Below are 19457 nucleotides of genomic sequence, written 5' to 3' on the forward strand. Positions count from 1 at the left end.
TTTCTAAAGATGATCAGAAGAGAAAATGTGGAAAAGGACATACGCCTCTAAATATGAACACTGAACAGAGAGATTTATCTGCCCCTCAGCTACTCCTAAATGAATGCAGAAATCTGGGATTCCAGGTCCAAGGAGAAATGAGACATGGGACCCCAAAATAAACTGAGGTCCTGTTGTCCCCCTGCTGGGGGTGCTCTGCAGACACGAGTTTATGCAAACCCTTTGTGATGGCACCAGCAGACACCCACAGCTCCAGCAAGGCTGGAGCCGCACATGGCGGAAACGCTGGGCACGGTACCCTGCTGCAGCAGAAGGCAAGCTTCGGCAAGGGCTGGAATTTCCAGGGGCATTTCCAGATGGTGACCGAACACAGGGACAGACCTGGCAGCAGAGAAGGTGGCAGCGCTCCCTCCTGCTTCAGGCCCCCAAAGGTCTCATTTATACAGCACATCTCATGCAACCCCGTTCTGGTCTGCATCCCAGATAGGAGATGGTGTCCTTCTGCCATAAGCAGCACATGCTAGAAACCCTCATAAATCAGGGAATTCCTGGAAGAGGCAATTGCATCCACCTGAAATCAGCACATAAATGTACGAGGCTACACATAGGCTCCGTGTTCCTGGTTCCTCCTCTGCTGAAGCTGAACATCTGCTAGCACTTGGCGAAGGAGGATGTGTTTCTCATTGCCTTGGCATTTCTGATGCTGACACAGGGGGCGAGGAGATATGCCGGGTGAGATCCCTCTTCGCACAGGCACAGCTCCTCCTGCTTCCCACACAGCCGAGTGAACCCTCGACAGACTCGCAGCATCAGTCCAACCCACAGGGCGTTGGGAAAGGCGGCCCCAGGAGCCCTGTTTTAAGGAGCGGTGTAAACACGCGCAACTATGATATCCAAACTCGATGCTGAGCTGAAATGGTGACTTCTCAAGAAAAATGAGCTCAGGAGAGAGCTTCTACAGCAAGCCCCGGCAAGCCTGGGGGTAACACCTACTGCACGAAGTGCTGTGCTTGCTGCGGGAGAGGAGGAAAGAAGTGTGAGATCTTGGGTCGGGAAGAGAAAAAAAAAGAGCTGCACAACGTCACAGTAGATCTCACATCGCACCCTTTTCCCAAAGCGCTGTTAAGACTCCACTAAGCATGAAAACTGCTGGTGATGCCAAAAAGGAGACACCAGCTCAAAAGCTATTTTATAGATCATCGCCGTTCGTGTTAGCAATCCCCATGCAGCCTCCACGACCCCATGCTGCCCTCGGATGGGCTACCAGCAGCCCAGAGGCACGCTAGCCCATCTCCACCCCTGCATCCGCAATGACCACATGCTCCTGCTCGGCTGCAAGCCATCCCCTGCCCGGAATCATGCTGGGAGAGCAGCAAGGTGCTGCCGGCTGTGCTGGGGGTACTTGGCAGCGCAGGGAAGCAACCCGTTCTGCTCTCAGTGGCAGCAGGGAGCAGGAGGGAGGAAGGGGACGCTTCGCTACGGGGCATTCAGGGCAGGTATCAAGGGCCAGCAAGGTCCGGTGATGCTGGCAACCCAGAGCCGGGGCAGCAGGATAAGCCCCAGCGCAGCCAGCTCGTAAGCTATTCAAAACGAGCGTTCCTACCTCTGCAGCTAAAAGGCATCAAAGATTTATCACCTTTCTAGGGGCTGGCAGCTCCTTCAGGGCAGCGGTATCAAAATCCCTGTCGTCTTTCTGGTTCTCAGTGCAGGGACCACAGAAGGAAGAGGGAAACTTTTCTGCATTTGCCCTCCAGGTCTTTTCTGACCTGTACATCTGCCTCAGGAGACCAAAATACATGAACTAATGACAGCTTCTACTGTAATAGTCCACCTACCTCTGCTGAAAATGGGCAAGAAGTAATTTTCTGCAGCCTGCAAGCTGCAGGATGGAGATCTGCAGGCCGAGGGAGGATGATGGGCTTTTCACAGACAGAGGGAAAAAGCCGATCCCTGACCTCAGCAGCAGCTGTCCCACCTCACGACATGACCACTTCAGAAGCACTTAAGGCCAGTAAAAACCAAGTAGCGTGGCTTAAAAATTTTCCCCATCGTGTTGCACTCTTGTCACTGACATGTTAACAAAAACGCAGCCAGAAGAAGAGAGGTGAGTTAAACAGTCCCAGCCTAAGCACGTGGGGAACACGTACTGTGAAAGCCTGAGATCAGCAGGATGCTGCTACAGCCTGCCAGGGGCGGGCGGTGCAGGGCAGGGGGCTGAAACACAGGAAGACAAACCCCATGCTGAGTTTCAGCCAACAATTTATGCCAGGGCAAAGCCAACCTTCTGCAGGCTTTAGGTGACTTGCCTGTATTTGCCAGGCTGCTTCATCCTGAAAAACCAAGAGAGGGTTGTCCAGCCCCTTCTCTCCAGCAGATCTCAGGCAGCATCTGATGCTCTCTGCACCTAATCCGTGACCAACTGGGCTTCCCAGAAGATCCTGCAAGACCTGGCAGTCCTGCTGATTTTACAACACAGCCCAATAAACTCTGACAGAGGCCTGGGCTCAGCAGCACAACGGGGGACGTGGCCCCGGTAATTCACGGGAACACCCCACGTGGTTGTGTGGAAGCCCACTGCAGAAGCAGGGGCTGAGACTGGCAGCCATTTCCCCCAGCCTCTCAAAACACAACGCTCTGCCCATCCCGGGCAAGGAAGGGGGAAGAGCACCCTACCATTTCCTGCAGGTGTCCAGCAGGATGAGGTTCAGGGCCGTCTGCTGCTGCTGCATCTTCTGGAGGATCCTCTGCACACTGATGCAGTTCTCAGGGGCGTAAGGTTGTGGAGCGTCAACAGGGACCATGTAGTTCCTTCCCAAGTGTTCGTACCCATGACCAGCGTAGTAGAATATAGCTGGGAACAGGGAGAGGAGAGGAGGAGTCACGATGGGAACCTGCAGGTCTGTAACCACTTCCCCACAGCCATGTCCCACGTCCTGTCCTGGAGGGATACTGGTGCAGGGCAGACCTAGACCTGTAGAACCCATGAAACCGGAGCGATGTTGACAACACAGTTTTGACTTTTTCGAGTTCATTTCCTCTGGCAGAGTTGGAAGCAGCCCTGACAGGCTCTCCTGTACTTGTGGTTTCCAGTACCATTTGTCAGGAGACCCCAAAGTCACCGGGTTTACACGTTTCCCTAACCATCTGTGCTACAACACCCAGACTGGGCATCTGCCAGGCTGAACACCACCTCTGTTACAAGTTTCAGTTAATCATCAGTTCTTTGCAAGAATGTGACAACAGACATTTTACCATGAAGAAAAACACATTAACAGCCTTTTAAATGAGAATCTCCTCAGCTTTTTCGTTTTAGAGGAGAGACTAGCAATGGATTAGGTGATGAGAAGCACTCTCCAGCTTTCAAAGGTCTGCTTGTATTTACACACTTATAAGCTGGTAAAAAACGAGATAGAGACAGAGCAAGATGAGTTCTCCAGATGTCCAGAACATGTGGACCATGTGCTTCAACAACCTCAGACCAGATACCAACCCCTGGAAGGTGGCAGAGGAGTCAAACTCATCCCGGTGCTGGTGGGAAGTCCAATACTCAACAAGAATTTTGGGTTCAAGTTTTACTCTTAAGCACATGGAACGTAGCAACGGTTTCTGCCTTCACAAGAGATGGCAACACGGGGACATCCAGGTTGGAAAGCCAGCACTGAGGAGCTCGGCACAGCCCAAGCTGGTGCCTCTCTCCGACCCCTGTGTTGGGCGAAGGGCTTTCCTGCTGCACAGGGAGCCCCACGTGGGCAGTAGCTCCCTGAAAGGAAAGCGCAGCGGCTGGCTACCCCTTCCCAGCCCGCTGCAACTGCTCGGGGGATGGCACAGGCCGACTTGGGGAACTGAAATGGGTTAAAAATAGCTCCGTGAGGTGGCACAAACAGTTGCACTACCGCAATTGAGGGACAGTGAAGAATGAGAGGTCAGAAATAGGAATGAAAGGCTAAGAGGCAAAAGCAGGAGAAATTCTTCAGTCGGATTCACTGACAAAGCCCACGCTTCATTGAGTAACCTCTCCGCTGTTTTCCCTCCATTGTTCCTGCCCCCGCAGTTCACAGGACACTTGCTTTGATCTCTGATGCTGCAAGGGATGCAGTGAATGGGGCAGGAGCTGAAGGACTGAAAACATGATCTCATCATGCGGTGGATGGAAAGCATGACCTCATAGTAAAAAAGGCCTCAAGTCACCTTTGGTTTCTAGTCTCAGGGGACAATGGAAAGTTACTCAAATGGCTGTTGTCACAGATGCCCACAAGGTTCGGGTTCCTCTTCTTGTGGATCGCCAGCCAGAGACAGGGCACTCTGATTTGCAGAAGTTTTAAACTTTCATAACTTGCAAGTTAAAGCCACAAAAGCCTCCCCTGAGACTATAAAAGAGTATAAAACAGGAAGCCTTCTGGAAAAATCAGTTGCAGGCACTTCAGGTTTGGCCCCTGAAGTCACGGAGCACTGATGGCTTTCGTCCTCTTCCTGTACGTGAAAGGGAGGTGATGACATCTGTTACCAGGCAGCGTCACTGACACTTGGAAAAAAATGAAATGTTGCAGAAAAGCCCACAAAGAATCATTTAATCATTAAATCTTCTAACTTTTGAGGTCTTGTTGTGCACCCTGAATATACCGCCAAGTGCTTCCCGCGCTATACAAACCACAAAGACTCGCCTTCAAATCAAAAAAGACGTGAGTTTCACACCAGCTGAGCAACTTTGCAAACCCCGCCTGGACTTAATCTCTCCTCCTGAACAGGAAAGTCAGCAATTTGCCTAGAGAAGGAAAAGGGTTTTTTACGCAGAGCTAACATTGCGATGCTCTTCCCTCATCTTGTGAGTTAAAACTGCTGATGAGAGACAAACTTCCAACTACCAAATTAAGAAGGGGAAGCTCCAGGCACTGCTTATAAGACAGGAAATGTCAGCATGCAGCTTAATTGAGGCATGACGGCATATTCCTAGTATTTCACTTGAACTTTCTGCTCTCGTTGCATTTCTGTCTTTTTTTTTTGACTTGGGACTTTTTAGGACGCTTGAAATAACATCTGGGGGGCATTCCCCATTTGCCTGAGTGTTGCATAATTATACTGTTCAGGGGACGTTTTGGGCCTTCAAAAATCCTCTGCAGCTTTCCTAAGAGGAGATCCAGAGGAAAAGCAGCCACATGAGCCACCACCACCATACCGTGAATTAGAGAAGCCTTTGTATCACCTCAAACATGCAACTATACAGCATCCCTGCGCCTGAAAACAAAGCCAGTTTTTGCTCTGGGCTTGAGAAATCTCCAAGAACGTTCAATAATAAGAAAGACAAAGTCCTGCACAGGGGCAGATAACCCCAGGCACCGTTTTGGCTGGGGCTGAGCACCGGTTGAGCAGCAAGCCTAGGGTCATGGTGCACACCATGCTGAAGATGAGCCAGCGTTGACTGGGGATGGAGCTACATGAGGAGATGCAGGATCACCAGGGAAGCTGTCACCACCCTCTTTGGCCCCAAGTAGACCCCACTTAGATCCTGTGTCCAGTTTTAGGGACCTCAGTTCAAGAGGAAGGTAGAGAAGCTGGAAAAAACAGAGGCTAACAAGATGTTGGGGCCCAGGGATTGGGAGCAGAGAGGGAAGGAACTCATCTGGGATCGTCTGGAGATGTGGAGGTGAAGGGAGGCCCAAAAACAGCCTACAGTTCCTGCAGGGGCAGTTACAGAGACAACAAAGCCCAACTCTCCTTGTTGGCGTGGACCATACGACATGGGGCAACAAGTACCAACCCACGCAGGGTCATGTTTGATAGGAGGAAAGACTTCCCTGGAGGGTGGTGCAGCCCTGGGATGGGCAGGTGAAGTGGGGGACTCCATGCCTGGAAGTGTTCAAGATCTGATAAGGAGAGCCACAGCCTGATCTTGTGTTGATGACTCCAAAGTCCCTTCCCACCAACCCCTGTAGGAGTGTAAGTCGCAGACGGTGTAAATCACACACACAGTGAGGGCCAGCCATCCAGAGAGCTCCACAATAAGAGAGAGGTCTAGGGAGGTCAGACACGTCTTCTTCAGCTCTTATCAGCATCCTGAAGATAAATGACTCTTGAAGCAACAACAAGCACTGTGCTCAAACGCTAACCCACGTGGCTACGTCCTCTCTTCTGGTCTGCACCTGCAGAAAGGTGCATGAATGCCCCAGCACCTCTGCCACTGGAGTTACACTTCAGAAGACAGCCAGCCTCCCTTCTTGGGTGTTACACCAGTCTCCCACTTCAGTCCAGTGACAGTCTTTCACCAGACAGCACTCTCCTCCCAGCTCCCTGCTTCGCTCCGTATATCTCCTGACTTCAGCTGTGGTGGTTGCTACACGGGAGATGGCACCTCCAGGTTCCTCGAGCAAGAAAACCCAGGTGGAAGCACTGGGACACCTCTGTGCAGGTGCGTGTCTGAGACACCCACGTGAATGGACAGGACCGACTATCACAGGCACCCCTGGGGTCTCTGTAGTTTGCGTTAGGCTGCCTAGGCTGTTCCTGGAGCTGCTGTCTCACCACTGTCCGCCCATGCATGCGAATTATGTGAATCCTAAACCTCTCAGTTGGTTCTAGATGTTTATCCTGGAGCTAGCGCCTTGAAAAACTGATACACAGGGTTTATGAGTTGTTAGCTCCTTCTAAATGTGTATTTTTATTAACAAGAAAAGTAATTTCAAGGAGTTGCACTTCACCTGGTCCTTTTAATTTTATGTAAGGCAAACAGCTGAAGCAATGCTGGCAGATGCATCACAGCGAGAGGCAGCACGCTTCAGATGGAGAAACCCCAGGGCAATCAGCAGGTGGACTGACCCAATGCCCTACCATTAAGTCTGGATGCCACCAGTTACAGCAAGAGTCCTCAGCTCAATCACGCTGCTGGGCCCAGCCCGCGCCGGGGTTCACTGCCTCCAAATAATAGCAGAGCACTCAGCCTAGAAAGCTGTAAAGAAAACCACCATCCGGAGCAGGCTATGCCTCGCGAACACTTGAGGCTTATCAAGGTTCAGTAACTCAGCTGTTAATTTTTTCCCTGCCAGTGCACAAAATCAATTTTGCCAGGAAGGATCAGTGGCCACGAATGCAGAAAAGCACTAGAAGTTTAAATAAGGTATGACAGCATGAAAGGTTTGCTGTTTCCAAATCTTTTTTTCTCTCCAATGCTTGTGAAAACAAGGGAAGAGCCGTGGACAAAATGCCGTTTGGCCCTCACGTGCGATGGATAGAGGGTAGGAATGGCAGCGCCATGGGAAAAACACAGCAGCCCCCCAGGGGTGACTCTGGCCTGGGAGAAGAGGTAAAGCCTGAGATGCAAGGGGATTTCAGAGAGCAACCACAAAAGGAAGATGCAAGTGAAGTCATAGAAATATGCTGTTGCCAGAAGACATGCTCGGCTAGAGTGGTGACAACTGTGTACTGCCCTTCCCCGCCAGCTCAGCCTCCCCGGCTGAGTCAGTGCTTCCCAGAACGAGGTGGCTTTGCAGCATTTCCCTTGTGGCGTGTCCCTATCCATTGCACAACCTCCAAATCTCACTCTGAGCGCTGCTGAAATTAGCCTGTGTTGACTTTTGCTGCCTGGGTGCCCGGTACGCCACGCAGCTGGGAGGGTGGTGAAGATAAGCCTCATGCTGACGTTTGGAAGCAAAAAAACCAACCATCTGCGAGGTGTTTTTAGGGTATCCCTCAGGCTGGGAGAACCTCAGAAACCCCAAAGAAGCTCCTTTCACCACCAAATCTGAACACCTGCTTTAAGACCCACAAGATCTGCTGGTTGGTTTTGTGTTTGAGGAACGCTTCCTGCTGAGGACAGCGTGCAATAAGCTCAAAGCCCAACCTCAAAACCATCTGCAGCTGGGAATGCGCTTCTCCAAAAAGGCTGTCAGAGGCTCAAATTAGACCACCAGGAAAGAGAAACACAGAAATTGTGGCCAGCTGTAGCAGTCGCTGCTCAAAAGGAGCTCCTCTCCTCACAAAGGAGTGAGGGGGGACAATTGACAGTCAATCTCCTCAATTTTTCATCTAAGGAAAAATCAAAAGACCCTCTCCCGTTTGCCATCAGAAGCACTGGGTCCCCAAAACCTCAGCATGAGACAATGCTGTTGGAGTTGGAAGTGAGCCACATGATGGAGAAACACTTACTTTGCCTGCTTGTAACCTGGCCAAAACTGAACGGCGTTTACCTGGGGGCTTCTGCCAAGCCTGGCACTGCTGCAGACACGCTGCCGCAGACTGTGCCAGGGGGCTCCTCTACCCCCCCTAAAGGACAGTTTGATTTTTTCTCTTTTAATTCAGCAGCTGTTCGTAAAATTGCCAAATCCCTGCTCCTCCCTGGCATCAGCCGCTGCTACCTGCCCATCAGTTACCTTACCTTACTGGCTTAGCCTTACCATAGACTCCCTTCCCCAGGAGCTGCAGGAACCGACTGACCGCTGTCGCCATCTCAGCCTTGTTCAGGTCCAGAAGGGAGACAACCTGGAAGCCCAGCTGCTCCAGAAGAAGACTCAGCTCAAACACATCCGTGACGGGAGCCATCAAGTTGGGATGATGCTGGTAGTGGTTGTTGCCCACTAAAAGCGCTATCTTGCCTGTAGCTAACAGAAACACCAAGCGACAAAGCTGTAAATGCTCAGGAGGAGGCAAGGTCTCGCCTCCTTTGGTTGAGTGAGGATTAGGGAAATCTTTTCTTACTTCTAGGCAGGAAGGATAGAGGCTATGCTGCTACAAGCCTGAAGTGCCCTCCAGAAAGCCCTCGGCTTTCTGAACACTTAGACAAAATACACAAACCATCATTTTAAAAGTAAGACTTGAGAAGTTTTCGCCTGACAACCAAAATCCCAGGAATGCAGGGGGATCTGTGCTACCAAGGTTATTTGGCACCTGCCCTACGGTGACCACAGGTCTTGTGTGCAGCGGAGCCTGGGAGGGGGATGATGCACTGAGCCAGGCTAAGAGGTCCTTTCCCCCACGGGGCTGAAGGAGAAAAATCCTGGGCTCCTGCTTTCAGTTTATCCCCACCTCCCACTGCAGGAAAACCAGATTTACGGCACTCGGTAATGGTGGAGGAGCTTTGGCCTGCTCCGAGGAGGTATTTCAAGGAAAGGAAAAGGTGTCATGTGAACAACACTTTTAAACTCGTTTGGTGCAAGGCTGGGTTACTCATTAGAAATAATCTTACTCCACTTCCTGAGACCAATCAGGGCTTGGCAGGGGGTAGGACTCATCCCGTGCCTTGCAGCCCTGATCCCAAAAGCACAGAGCCCATGACAATGTCGGCATAAAGGCTTGAAGCAATCTCTGCAGGAAAGGCACCCACTCCTGCGCCCTGTCCCCCCCCATCCACCCTGGAGCCTGGCTTTTAATTAAGGAAATAATTGCTCAGGAAGAAAAGATGACACTACTCACCAAAAAACTTTTCAGAGCGACAAGTACCTGGAAAAGAAAGAGGGAAATGATAAGCCTGTGCCCAGTGCCAGCTCCCCTCTTGGGGCTGACACCTGCTCCAACATACCCCAGCAATGCAAAGCTGCACCGAACCCCGCACAAGCGACGCTCCTCGGGCAAGTTCTTCATAGCCTGATTGCTAACCCTAAAGACACTGGTCTGGCGATTTGGGGAGGATTTATGAAATCCTGAGCAGCTGGGAAGCCAAGCTTGGAGCCAACTCACCTGCTCCCTCACTGCGGCAAAAGCAAAGGAAACACAATGACTCAAGATCAACATAAGCTTCAAAACAGAAAGCTTCTGCCCACGAGCGGTCAGCACAGAGGAAGCCGACTGTTTGCTTTTGATTGCGGTAATATTCCCAGAGCCTTCACCACCCTGCTTTGCCTTTCCCTGCCTTTCAGCAGTTCCGTCTCAGAAGAGCCACCCCAAACGTGACTCACCTCCACAAGCTCCACAACCTCCCCTGCCCGAGCACTTCCAGCCTCTTAAAATCATCATTATCTTAACAGCTGCAGCTTTTCCTATTTAAATTAATATAAAAAATACAAAAAAAAGCAGCCCAGGAGAAAAACCCTAAAGCCCTACAGGCTCTAAAAGAAGAAATTAAGGGCATATTTTTAATTACATAAACCTCACGGGTCTGGAAGACCTTTAGCACCTGACCCGGTGCTTTCCAGGGATGCCTGGAAAGCCAGCAGAACAAGCCCATTCGTCTTTTCCTGCCTCTGACAGAGCTGCCTCTTGCACGTTAAAGCTACCCAGCCATGACATTGTGAACCCAACCTAATCCTGTGCCCCCTTCTCGCTGCCTGTCCCCATCCGGACGCTGTTTTGCCAGCTGCAAGGAGGCAGGGAGAGTGCTCTCTGGCTATAGTGGACCAATTTGCACTCTGGAGCAATTTTCAAGCCAGCCTAAAAGGTGAGAGGAGAGGTTTATGGCATAGAAAAATCTCTAGATGGAGTAAAGAGCCAGCAAAGCCAGCCCATGCTATTCCTGTCTCACAGCAGGGCAAAGGCAGAGGGCCAAAGCAGCGTCACACTGAAGGTGGAGCATGCCCGAGCTCTGGGGACCCATCTTCTCCCTGGGATCCATCAGCTCATGTAGCATCAGGCCTGGGCTGCCAGCCCCAGGGGCCTGAACCTTCCCAAAATAAACACCAGCCTTTCCAGCTCTATGAGTCCGAGTGCATCGCTTCATCTCAGAAAGGCTGTAAATGAGTTTTAGCAAAGGATCCCGCTGCAATTTGGCCGGGGAGCTATTAAACCAGCACCTTGGCAAGGCAAGAAAACCACAGCAAGCATCTGAGAGCGCTCAATCTGCTCTAACGCGGCAGGTTCCTGACAGACTGCAAGACCAGCAGCATCCCGTGCCGCAGTAGAGCGGATCACCAGGTTTTGGGGTTTTTTTTCTTTCACAGACGCCGCTTCCCGTGCTACCTCTGAACCCCGTTATCAAGGAATCACATTTATCACGGGCTGACGGACGCCTGCACACACCGCTCGGCAGGGCCTGCGCAGCTCTGCTGAGATCATCGCCTCCAGTATACCCAGGGTGTGAAACTGCGCTCTGCAGGCTGCTCCTGTGACAGCCGCCGCAGGAATGCCAGGGCGCTCCAGCTTCCCCGCAGAGCCCCATGCTGCTTTTCTACTCTGAAGTGTCTTACCTTTGGCTCCCTGCAGAAGCGGTATTTAAAACTGGTGGTCTCTTTTTGTTAATAAAAAGAGTGCAAGATCTGCCCAAGCTGTGGGAGGTGCAAGTGTCAGAGCCACGCATTCGACTTCTCCTAATCCCACACCCTGGAGCCCAGCTTCCCGCACACCGATTAAGCCACAGGGTAACATGCCAGCACTGGGGTCCTTGTTCACCAGCCCTGCGCTTCCAGGCAAGAGCACTAAATTCCTGCCTGTCCTTTCGTTGCTTTTCATGCTAAAAGGTGATTTGCAGCAAAACAGACGTGGGTTGGCTCCACTCACCTATGTGGACATCCACAGCATTGGTCCAGTGCTCTCCGTGGCTATTGGAGGCGCAGCAGAGGTACGTGCCAGAGTCACTGACCTTCGCGTGGGTGATCTAGACAGATTAAAAGTTAAATCACATTATTTATGGTGAAAGTTTGTGGCCCCCTGCTGATATCTGCCAAAGGCACCTGTGTTCCAGGAATAAAAATTCTTTTTTCTTGCTGTTTGCTGGGACCTCATTCCTTGCCTCACAAAGCTAAGAGATTGCCCATGACACTTGTCTTTCTAAATAGCTCTGCAAGGCCACACGCTAAGGTCTGCTGCTGACCACAGCTTCTACAGCGCAAGAATCCTCTGCCCAAATGCCTGCCTTTCTTTTTCCAGCAGCCCCCAAGCCCTGTGTCACAGCCATACTCTGCCCCAGGAGCCACACTGGGAGGACGGTGCATGGCCAATATCAGAAAGTTGCCTGGTTTTCCTCTTAGGTGACATTTTCTAGATTTCTGATGATGCCCATCGCTCTCTTCTGGCAAGTTTTCAATTCTTATCCAACTCTCTTAATGCGGGACAAGAATCAGAGCAGTACCGGCTGGCGAGGACCTCTGTGGTTCTCCAGCCAGGCTCCCGCTCAGAGAGGAACTAAAGTCACCACTGGGCGAGGTTGGCCATGGCTTTGTCTAGTCAAGTACTGAAAATCTCTAAGGACAGAGATGTCTCTGCCTTTCCAGCTCCAGGGCAGCACTACCCACCTCTAATGAAGAACCTAATCCCCAGCTGGAACTTCCCTGTGAAAAATGCAATCTGAGGCCACTGTCCCCTCTAGTATCACCTACCACTACTGAGAAGAGACTGGATGTCTTGTCTTCGTTACCCCTCACATGATGCCCCAGCAGGAAATCTGCCTTTCTTGCATCAAGACGACAGCACTGATTTACATTCAGCCAGTGACACAAAATAAATCCAGACCTTTTGCTGTCTCCCTGACTCTTTTCTATCAGGACTGACCACTTTTCCTTCTAGCTCTCCTGCAGGCAGACAGCACTCCCGCAGCTCCATCACTCTGCAGTCCCCCGCACAGACATACGATAGCTGTTCTTGTGCCGCTGCTGCAAAAAGGCACGAGAGACACGCTGAGAGCCCTTGATGCACCTATGAATTGGTTACTTCTCAGAGAAACATCCACAGCTTTGAAAGAAGCCCGTAAAACGTATTCCCTCTTCACCCGGAGTCCTTTAGTCAGCTATCAAAGCAACAGGGGTGAGGCATGGAGTGCTTTCGCACAACCCTGCAACACAGCAGGGAAAGATAGCCGAGCGCGAGGCTGCTTCTCAAGGGCTGGAGAGACAGGGAGGACGGGCAAGGAGAGGCTGCTTTCTGCTGGCATTCACCTGATCACACAGATCAAAGCACGCCCGAGCCCTGTCACGCAGATATGAGCCAGGCTTAAGGACTGCCACCTGTCACATCCAGGACGAAAATAACACCATTTTCAGCAGTCTCTCCAAGGCTTCTGAGGCTCTCCCACGCCCACCATCCAGCAATGACCTTCTCCCATCACCCACCTCAGTAGCCAAAGCTTCTGAACTATCGCAAGGCAATGTTACCCAGAGTTTTTTTTTCTTCTGTTGTTCCAGCAGGTTCCCATTACGGTACCATTGGTAGGTGGGGGCCGGGACCCCCATGGCAGCACACTGCAGCTGTAGCGGCTTCCCCACCTCCACTCTCTGCTCGGTGGGGTTGAGGACGATGACCGGTTCTCCTCGCCAGAGCCGAGGCGGCAGTCCTGTGAAGCAGCGACACAGAATTGGTCCTCCCTCCCCAAGGCCAGAAAACAACGGTGATTCCCCCCACCCCCAGTAGAGGACTCTGCACATAATGCCAGAAAAGTGAGCTTTTTCCACCCGCACCACGAGATGCCATCCCACAGGACCTCACAGCTGCGCCTTTCTGCTCTGGAAGCAGGGAATCCTTGAGAGCAACACCCACAATAATAAACAACATGCCAAAGCCCTGCCTCTGGCTTCCCAGATGTGATGCTTGCCCTTTCCTGCCAAGGGCGCAGTCAACCTGCTGAGGTCAACCACACCCAGAGTTACTTTTGCTCAGCTTTGAAATAGCCAGATCGCCTCTTCCAGTCCCTCTGCCCAACGCAAACAGGCAAACACCTGGTATAACTCTGGGAAACACACGGCAAGAGATCAGCAGGAGGAGCAGGTACACACAGCCGGTGTTATTGGGATGATGACAGAGACCTGAAGCATCCAGAGGATGGAAGCAGACACCTGGCTTAGACCTGCACGCTCACGTTGCTGGAGCAATCCTTCTGGATTGCGATTTTCGAGCTGCAAGGTCACAGTGCCCCAGGAACTGCACAGGATCACTGTTCCAAGGGTGGGCAAAGCATAAAATATAGAAAAGATAGAAGATACGCTCGCACCTCTGGCGACACACTGATGGACCTCCACCTTCACCCAGTCGGAGAAGACAGCATTCCTGTGGAGGTCATTGATTCTGCACGTGTAGAGTTGGGTCTGCTGTGCAGTGATGGGCAAATCTTGCTTGGTGGCACCAGGGATCTGGCGGCAGACAGACTAAAGGGAAAACACAGGCAGTGGGCAGCAAATCCCGCTCACTGCTGGTAGTAGAAGGCACCAGCAAGCCCTTCGCAGGAGCAGGAAAAGTGGAAGTCCCTGGTTTCCTTCCCTCCTCCAGCCACAGGGACGCAGGAGAAGGAGCTTCTCCGTTGCATGCCCCTTTCCAGCATCTGCAGAAGCCCTTGACGTGCACACACATCCTATCCCCGGCTCCTTCGAGCCTCCTGCCTCCCACCAGGTCTGTCCGCGGAGGGCCAGCTCCATTGCCGTGGCCAGGGCCACCTCTGCCCCCACCCTTACCTGGTGCTGACAGAACCACTGGTACTGCAGCGACGTGCGTCCCTCGGCTCTGCACCGCAGGCTGAAGGAATACCCCACGGGGACGGAGACGGAGACCGGCTGCTCGGTGATCGCAATGGCTGCGGGGGAACAGGACAGGGAGATGGAAACAAGCTAGTGGGAGCAGTCCAGGGGCTCGCTCCCAGCCGGTGGCTGGTGGCCGGGCACACTGGGCTGCAAGAGGGGGTCCCCGTCACCCATCCCAGGGGTAGATTTGGAACAACAGGGACGTTGGCCCTCCCTGCCCAGGGGATGCCACGGGGCTTGTGGGGTGGTCCCACGGGGCCCAGCGGCGGCGGGGGATGGCCCAGGCCCGGCTGCCCCCCGGCCCCCCCGGCGGCCTCTCACCTTCCTGCATCGCTTCGCCGGCGGCTCCTCCCCGGCCTCGGCGGCCGCCGGCCGGGCCCGCGGCGGCTCCTCTGCGAGGGCAGCGGCAGCAGCACCTGGGGCGGGCGGGACGGCAGCGCCCGGAGCTGGAGGGGCGGCTCGGGCCCGTGCGGCGAGCGGGCAAGGCAGCCGCCGGGGCCGGCTGGGCCGGGCCGCGGGTCGCCGGGTCGCGGCCCCGCCGTGCCCCGCCGCCCGGGGAAGGCCCCGCCGGCCCCGCACTTCCGCGCCGCCGGGCCCGCCCCGCTCCCACGGCCCGACCGCGCGGGGCGGGACGGACGGCGCCGGGGCTGGACCGGCACTGCCCGGGACGGGACGGGACGGCCCGCTCCGAGGGGTCGCGGCAGGAGGCGCCTCTCGCTCGGGTACCAAAGCCCCCGTGCCTCCCCTGCCCACGGGTGACCTCGCCGCCGCCCCCACGGGTGTCCTCGCCCCCATCCCCATGGGTGTCCTCGCCCCCATCCCCATGGATATCCTTCCCCACACCCCCACAGGTCTCCTCACCCCGCTCCTCATGGATGTCCTCACCTCCCACCCCACAGGTGTCCTCGCCCCCGTCCCCACGGCTGTCCTCACCTCATCCCCACCACCACCCTTGCTCTCATCCCCGCGGCCGCCCTCCCCTCTGCCCTCGCACCCCACGGCCACCCTCACCTCTCTCCCGGGGGCCGCAGCCCCAAGGCTCATGGTGGAGCCACAGCTGTGCTGCCTCCGCTCCGCCTGGCGGGCAGAAACCCCGCTGGGCTGCTTCCTCCGAGAAATCCCCGCCGGCTGGGCCGGGCATCACGAGGGCCCGGGGGAAGTGGCGCTGGGCCAGCCCGCCCCGAGGTTGCACAAGCCCCTCCGGGATGTGGCGGAACTGGGACGGCCGGGGACAGCCTGCTCACCCAGGGGAAACGACGTGGCGGTGAGCGTCAGGACTCCTTCCCACCATGCCGTGACTTTCATTTACAAAGTTAGGGTGAGTAAGGTCAGACTCATTCAACCTAAACTCGTCACCTTTCCAGAGATGGGAGGACCATTTGGAAAAGAGCTGGAGGTCTGTGACATGGCAAATGGAGAGGATGGAGGGTGAACTGGGAGCAATTGGTTGTCGTTCTCAAAGAGCTTTGCTCTGAAGTGACTGGACAGGGAGTGTGACACAAAGCCAATGGAGATGTGCTCAGGACTTGGGGGTTCCCACTGACAGGTTCCCAGCCCCAGGGCAGACAAATTCGCACCAGCCTGGCTTCTCCCCAAGCCAATGGTCCTGGGCAGCAGGTTCCTGTGGTGCCAGGAGTGATGGGCACCAGGACTTCAGCATGAAGGTGACTACAAACCATCTGGAGAAGAAGCTGCAGGAGAGACCCTTGCTCTCCTGCTGATATTTCTCCCCCCTTGGGGCTGCAGCAGTGGTTTACACAATAGCGATGATGGGGGTTGACCAAGGAAGAGCAAGAGCACCAGGGATGTCTCTCCCAAGTGCCTTCAGTGGCAGCATGGAAGGGTGCAGGCAGGTCTCTGGGTGGCTGAGAGCAGTCATGGATCACCTCTACAGGGTTCCCCAGGGAACCCGGGGCAGAGCTGAGCCATTCCATAGGGTTCAGAGGGACCAAAAAAGGCCAAGGGATGTGTCTTCTACCTGCTCTTATATGGGATGGGGAAGAGGATGCTAGGAAAAAGCCAAACCCAACAAATTGGTGGGTGGAGGAAGGATTTTCTCCCCCCACACCCTTTCCTCTGTGCAGGATGGGACAGTCAGGCTGCGCTCCTGCAAAGGCAGGAAAACATGCTACACCCTGTCCATAGATCTGATCCAGAGCAATCCCTGCTCCTACAGGGACTGGTCCTTTCCTTTCCTGGATACAGGGAAGGCGATGCTTAGCACAGACTCGTAGGACCTTTCTTTGTGCTCATCTCCCCAGCTGCCTCTGAGACCACACAGACCCTCCTTTTTCTGAATTCTTAGGGGGGCCAGACAAGCATTTGGAAATATACCCTTGAAGGTTTAAAATAAACATATTAATGGATTGCAAATGAAGGTTCCAGCTGAATATGTGCCAGTAGCCCTGTGTCATGCCTGTGAAGCCGAGTTATTTAAAATGCAGTGCAGGTAGCTAATAAAAATGATCATTAAGTTAACCCCAGAACTTTCCCGGAGCTAAAGATGACACTTCTGGTTGATGCAGTGTCTCTTCAAACAGCTGGAGGTTGCTGTGTTCCCCACAGACTGCTTCTCTGGGCTTCAGAGAGAGCATCCTCCATCAAATACCTCCACAAAAAGCCGCTCATGCTTGTCCTCTGTAAGAGCCCGGCCCTGTCAGATTCTGCATGAATATTTGGTGAAGAATCAGGGCTGAGAGCTTGTTGACATCACGCTGGAGAGCAGGAAGAAGCCGGTGATTTCAGAAAGGGAGGAACCTACGGGTGTGCGTGCAGGCGGGGAAAGGGAAGGATATATTGTGTGAGAGGAGTGAGAAAACATCTGTGGCTCTCGCTGTGAGTCAGCGCTGGATTTGCAGGCAGAGGAGGAAAGCTTTGCTAACAAGGATTGAAGCCTTGTGGCTGACTGGCTTAGGCTTCAAAAGCTAAATGGCGAGGGAGCGTGTTTCCAAATGGAGACGGGAGCAGGGGGCACTGTCACTCTCTGGGAACAAAATGACGGGAGAGCAGATGCTGTAAGAGGAAGCTCTGTCTCAGCAGGGTGATGGGCACAAGAACCATTCAGAGCCTGAAAGGGCAGGAAAAAATCCATCCAGTGTGTGTCTGGGGGGCAGATCAAACACCACAGCAGGCTTCGTCTCACCACAGCCGGGCTAAATCTGCGCTCGCCATCCAGGTTTCCCCCTGCTGCCTGGGTGAGGCACAGACCCACGGTATGACTGGGGTGGGAAGGGAGCTCTGGAGGTCTCTGGTCCAGCCCCCGCTCTGACCCAGACGTTGATCTGCTCCTTGTCCCATTCACAGTCTTCCAGGATGGAGATCGCCCACCACTGTGGGACCCTGTTGTACTGTTTCATCCCCTCACAGGGCAATTTCTTTTCCTAACATCTAATCAGAACTTTCCTCCTTGCCACTTGCATTTGTTCCCTTTCAGACTACCCTTCTGCACCCCTGGGAAGGGGCTGGCTCTGTCTGGTGTGCACCCTCCCGTGAGGTAGTTGAAGGAAACAAGGAGGTCTCCATTTAGCCCTCCCCTGAAGGCTTAAACCCAGTTTCTCTTGTCCTCTCCTCCTATGTCATGTTCCTGAGCTCCCTTAATCATCGTGGTGGCCTTCACTGGACTCACTCCAGTGTATCAGTGTCTTTCCTGTATTTGGGAGCCTGAAATCACAGTTCCAGGCCCAACACAGAGACTCGCCTGTCCTGGACACCCTTCTCAAGACGGTCTGGGCTCTCTTCTCTCAGACCAACACCCCAAAGAGGTAGGGCTCATGGTGATAGGATGGTAAAATAACGCGTAATTCATATGCTGGGACTTGAATTCAGGTTGCCTGAAACTGTAGGGCCTGAAAGTCCTCTTCCTTTCAGAGAAAGAGACGGGAGCAGGAGAATGCCACCTCGCGTCCTCCCAGCCTAGCATCCTGCCTCCCACATGTGGGCAGCAGCCAGGGCACAGCAAAGGGTGTGAGATCGAGGCATGCACACAGAGAATATTCTTTTGTAGCTCAGAGACTTGTTGAACCAAAGATAGTAACTTTGTACAGCTAATTTCATTTGATGCCCCCTGGTCTTGTTCTTCTCGTCCAAGTATCCTCTCTGGTATCACAAACTATTTACATGCCCAATAGTGTAATCACCTGCCACGGTGGCCTGCAAAAAGCAAATAAACTCCAATACCTACTCCTGAGATGACAGAAATCTCCTTCCAAAACATTGCTCAAATGCGAGACTGCCCTGGGATCTGAGCTGAGAAAAGCATTTCACTGGGCCTCGAGTGGAAGAACTACAAGCCTGATCATGCCACTGTCAACCAACTGGATAAATCCAGATTTGGAACGGTTAGGACCACATCATAACTACTGCAACCACAGAAACCAAATTGTTGACCCAGTATACACTGACTCTGACAGGTCAACAGAACCCAAGAAACTTTATATGAAAGTAGAACTTACTTGGGGGTCCTGGCTTTGGATCTGGTGGTGTCTGCAAGCACCGCTCCACTAGATTGCATGGTCAAATACCCGCCAGTCACCGCCTCTCCCTGCAAACTTCTCCCCAAAGCCCTGGTCCACAGGTGTCACTGCCCTCCCATATGCCTGAGCATGGACATTTGCCGGGCTTGGCAATTCTTTTGTCGGACACCAGTTTCTCCGCCTGCAGATCTGTCTCAGTTTGTTACCACCCCTTCCATTTGGACCGGGTTTGATATACCAGTGACAAGAACAGCTTAGGTGAAGGCTGTGTGGGTGTCGGCACATCCCTGTGCCCGTGCATGGGTGGTGCACACACCCTGTGTTTCTGCGCATGCCCCCGTGCCGGTACAGGTGATGCACACACTCTGTATGTCCCTATCCAAAGCCACCTTCCAAATCACTGTGTGTGCCGGGGAAGAGGAATCCGGGCTGTCCTGCACCAAGTAACCCAGGCGGCCACCACCTGCCCCGCTGTTTGCTGCCACATTCGTTATCTCTCCTGCCCAGGGAGGACCAGCTCGCAGCCTGTTGTCTTTCCCAGTCTGGAGCAGCCATCTGCCATCATCTTCTCCACCATAGTCTTCCCACTTCTGCAGCAATCGCTGCTGTGCAGTCGTGGGCAGAG

The 19457-nt window shown here is 53.5% G+C and overlaps 1 protein-coding gene across 3 annotated transcripts in view; it reads right to left on the bottom strand.

Moving 5' to 3' along the window:
• Window positions 1–15501, bottom strand: part of LOC134520967 (mucosa-associated lymphoid tissue lymphoma translocation protein 1-like) — a 30144-nt gene extending 14643 nt beyond the window's left edge. The window contains exons 1-9 of one of the 3 annotated variants that reach the window (XM_063346907.1): window positions 15372–15482; window positions 14682–14776; window positions 14295–14413; window positions 13838–13991; window positions 13005–13183; window positions 11416–11512; window positions 9400–9426; window positions 8385–8588; window positions 2674–2851 (exon numbers count right to left, since the gene is read on the bottom strand). In XM_063346907.1, coding sequence (XP_063202977.1) covers window positions 2674–2851; window positions 8385–8588; window positions 9400–9426; window positions 11416–11512; window positions 13005–13183; window positions 13838–13991; window positions 14295–14413; window positions 14682–14691 — 968 coding nt within the window. In that variant the 5' untranslated portion in view covers window positions 14692–14776; window positions 15372–15482. Of the gene's footprint in view, window positions 1–2673; window positions 2852–8384; window positions 8589–9399; window positions 9427–11415; window positions 11513–12962; window positions 13184–13837; window positions 13992–14294; window positions 14414–14681; window positions 14777–15371 lie in introns of all 3 variants that reach the window. The other 2 variants (XM_063346906.1, XM_063346905.1) reach the window with 2 other exon arrangements.
• Between the last annotated feature and the right edge of the window lie 3956 nt (window positions 15502–19457).

Source organism: Chroicocephalus ridibundus, chromosome 9 (genome assembly GCF_963924245.1).
Source record: "Chroicocephalus ridibundus chromosome 9, bChrRid1.1, whole genome shotgun sequence".
In the NCBI taxonomy this organism is placed as follows: Eukaryota; Metazoa; Chordata; class Aves; order Charadriiformes; family Laridae; genus Chroicocephalus; species Chroicocephalus ridibundus.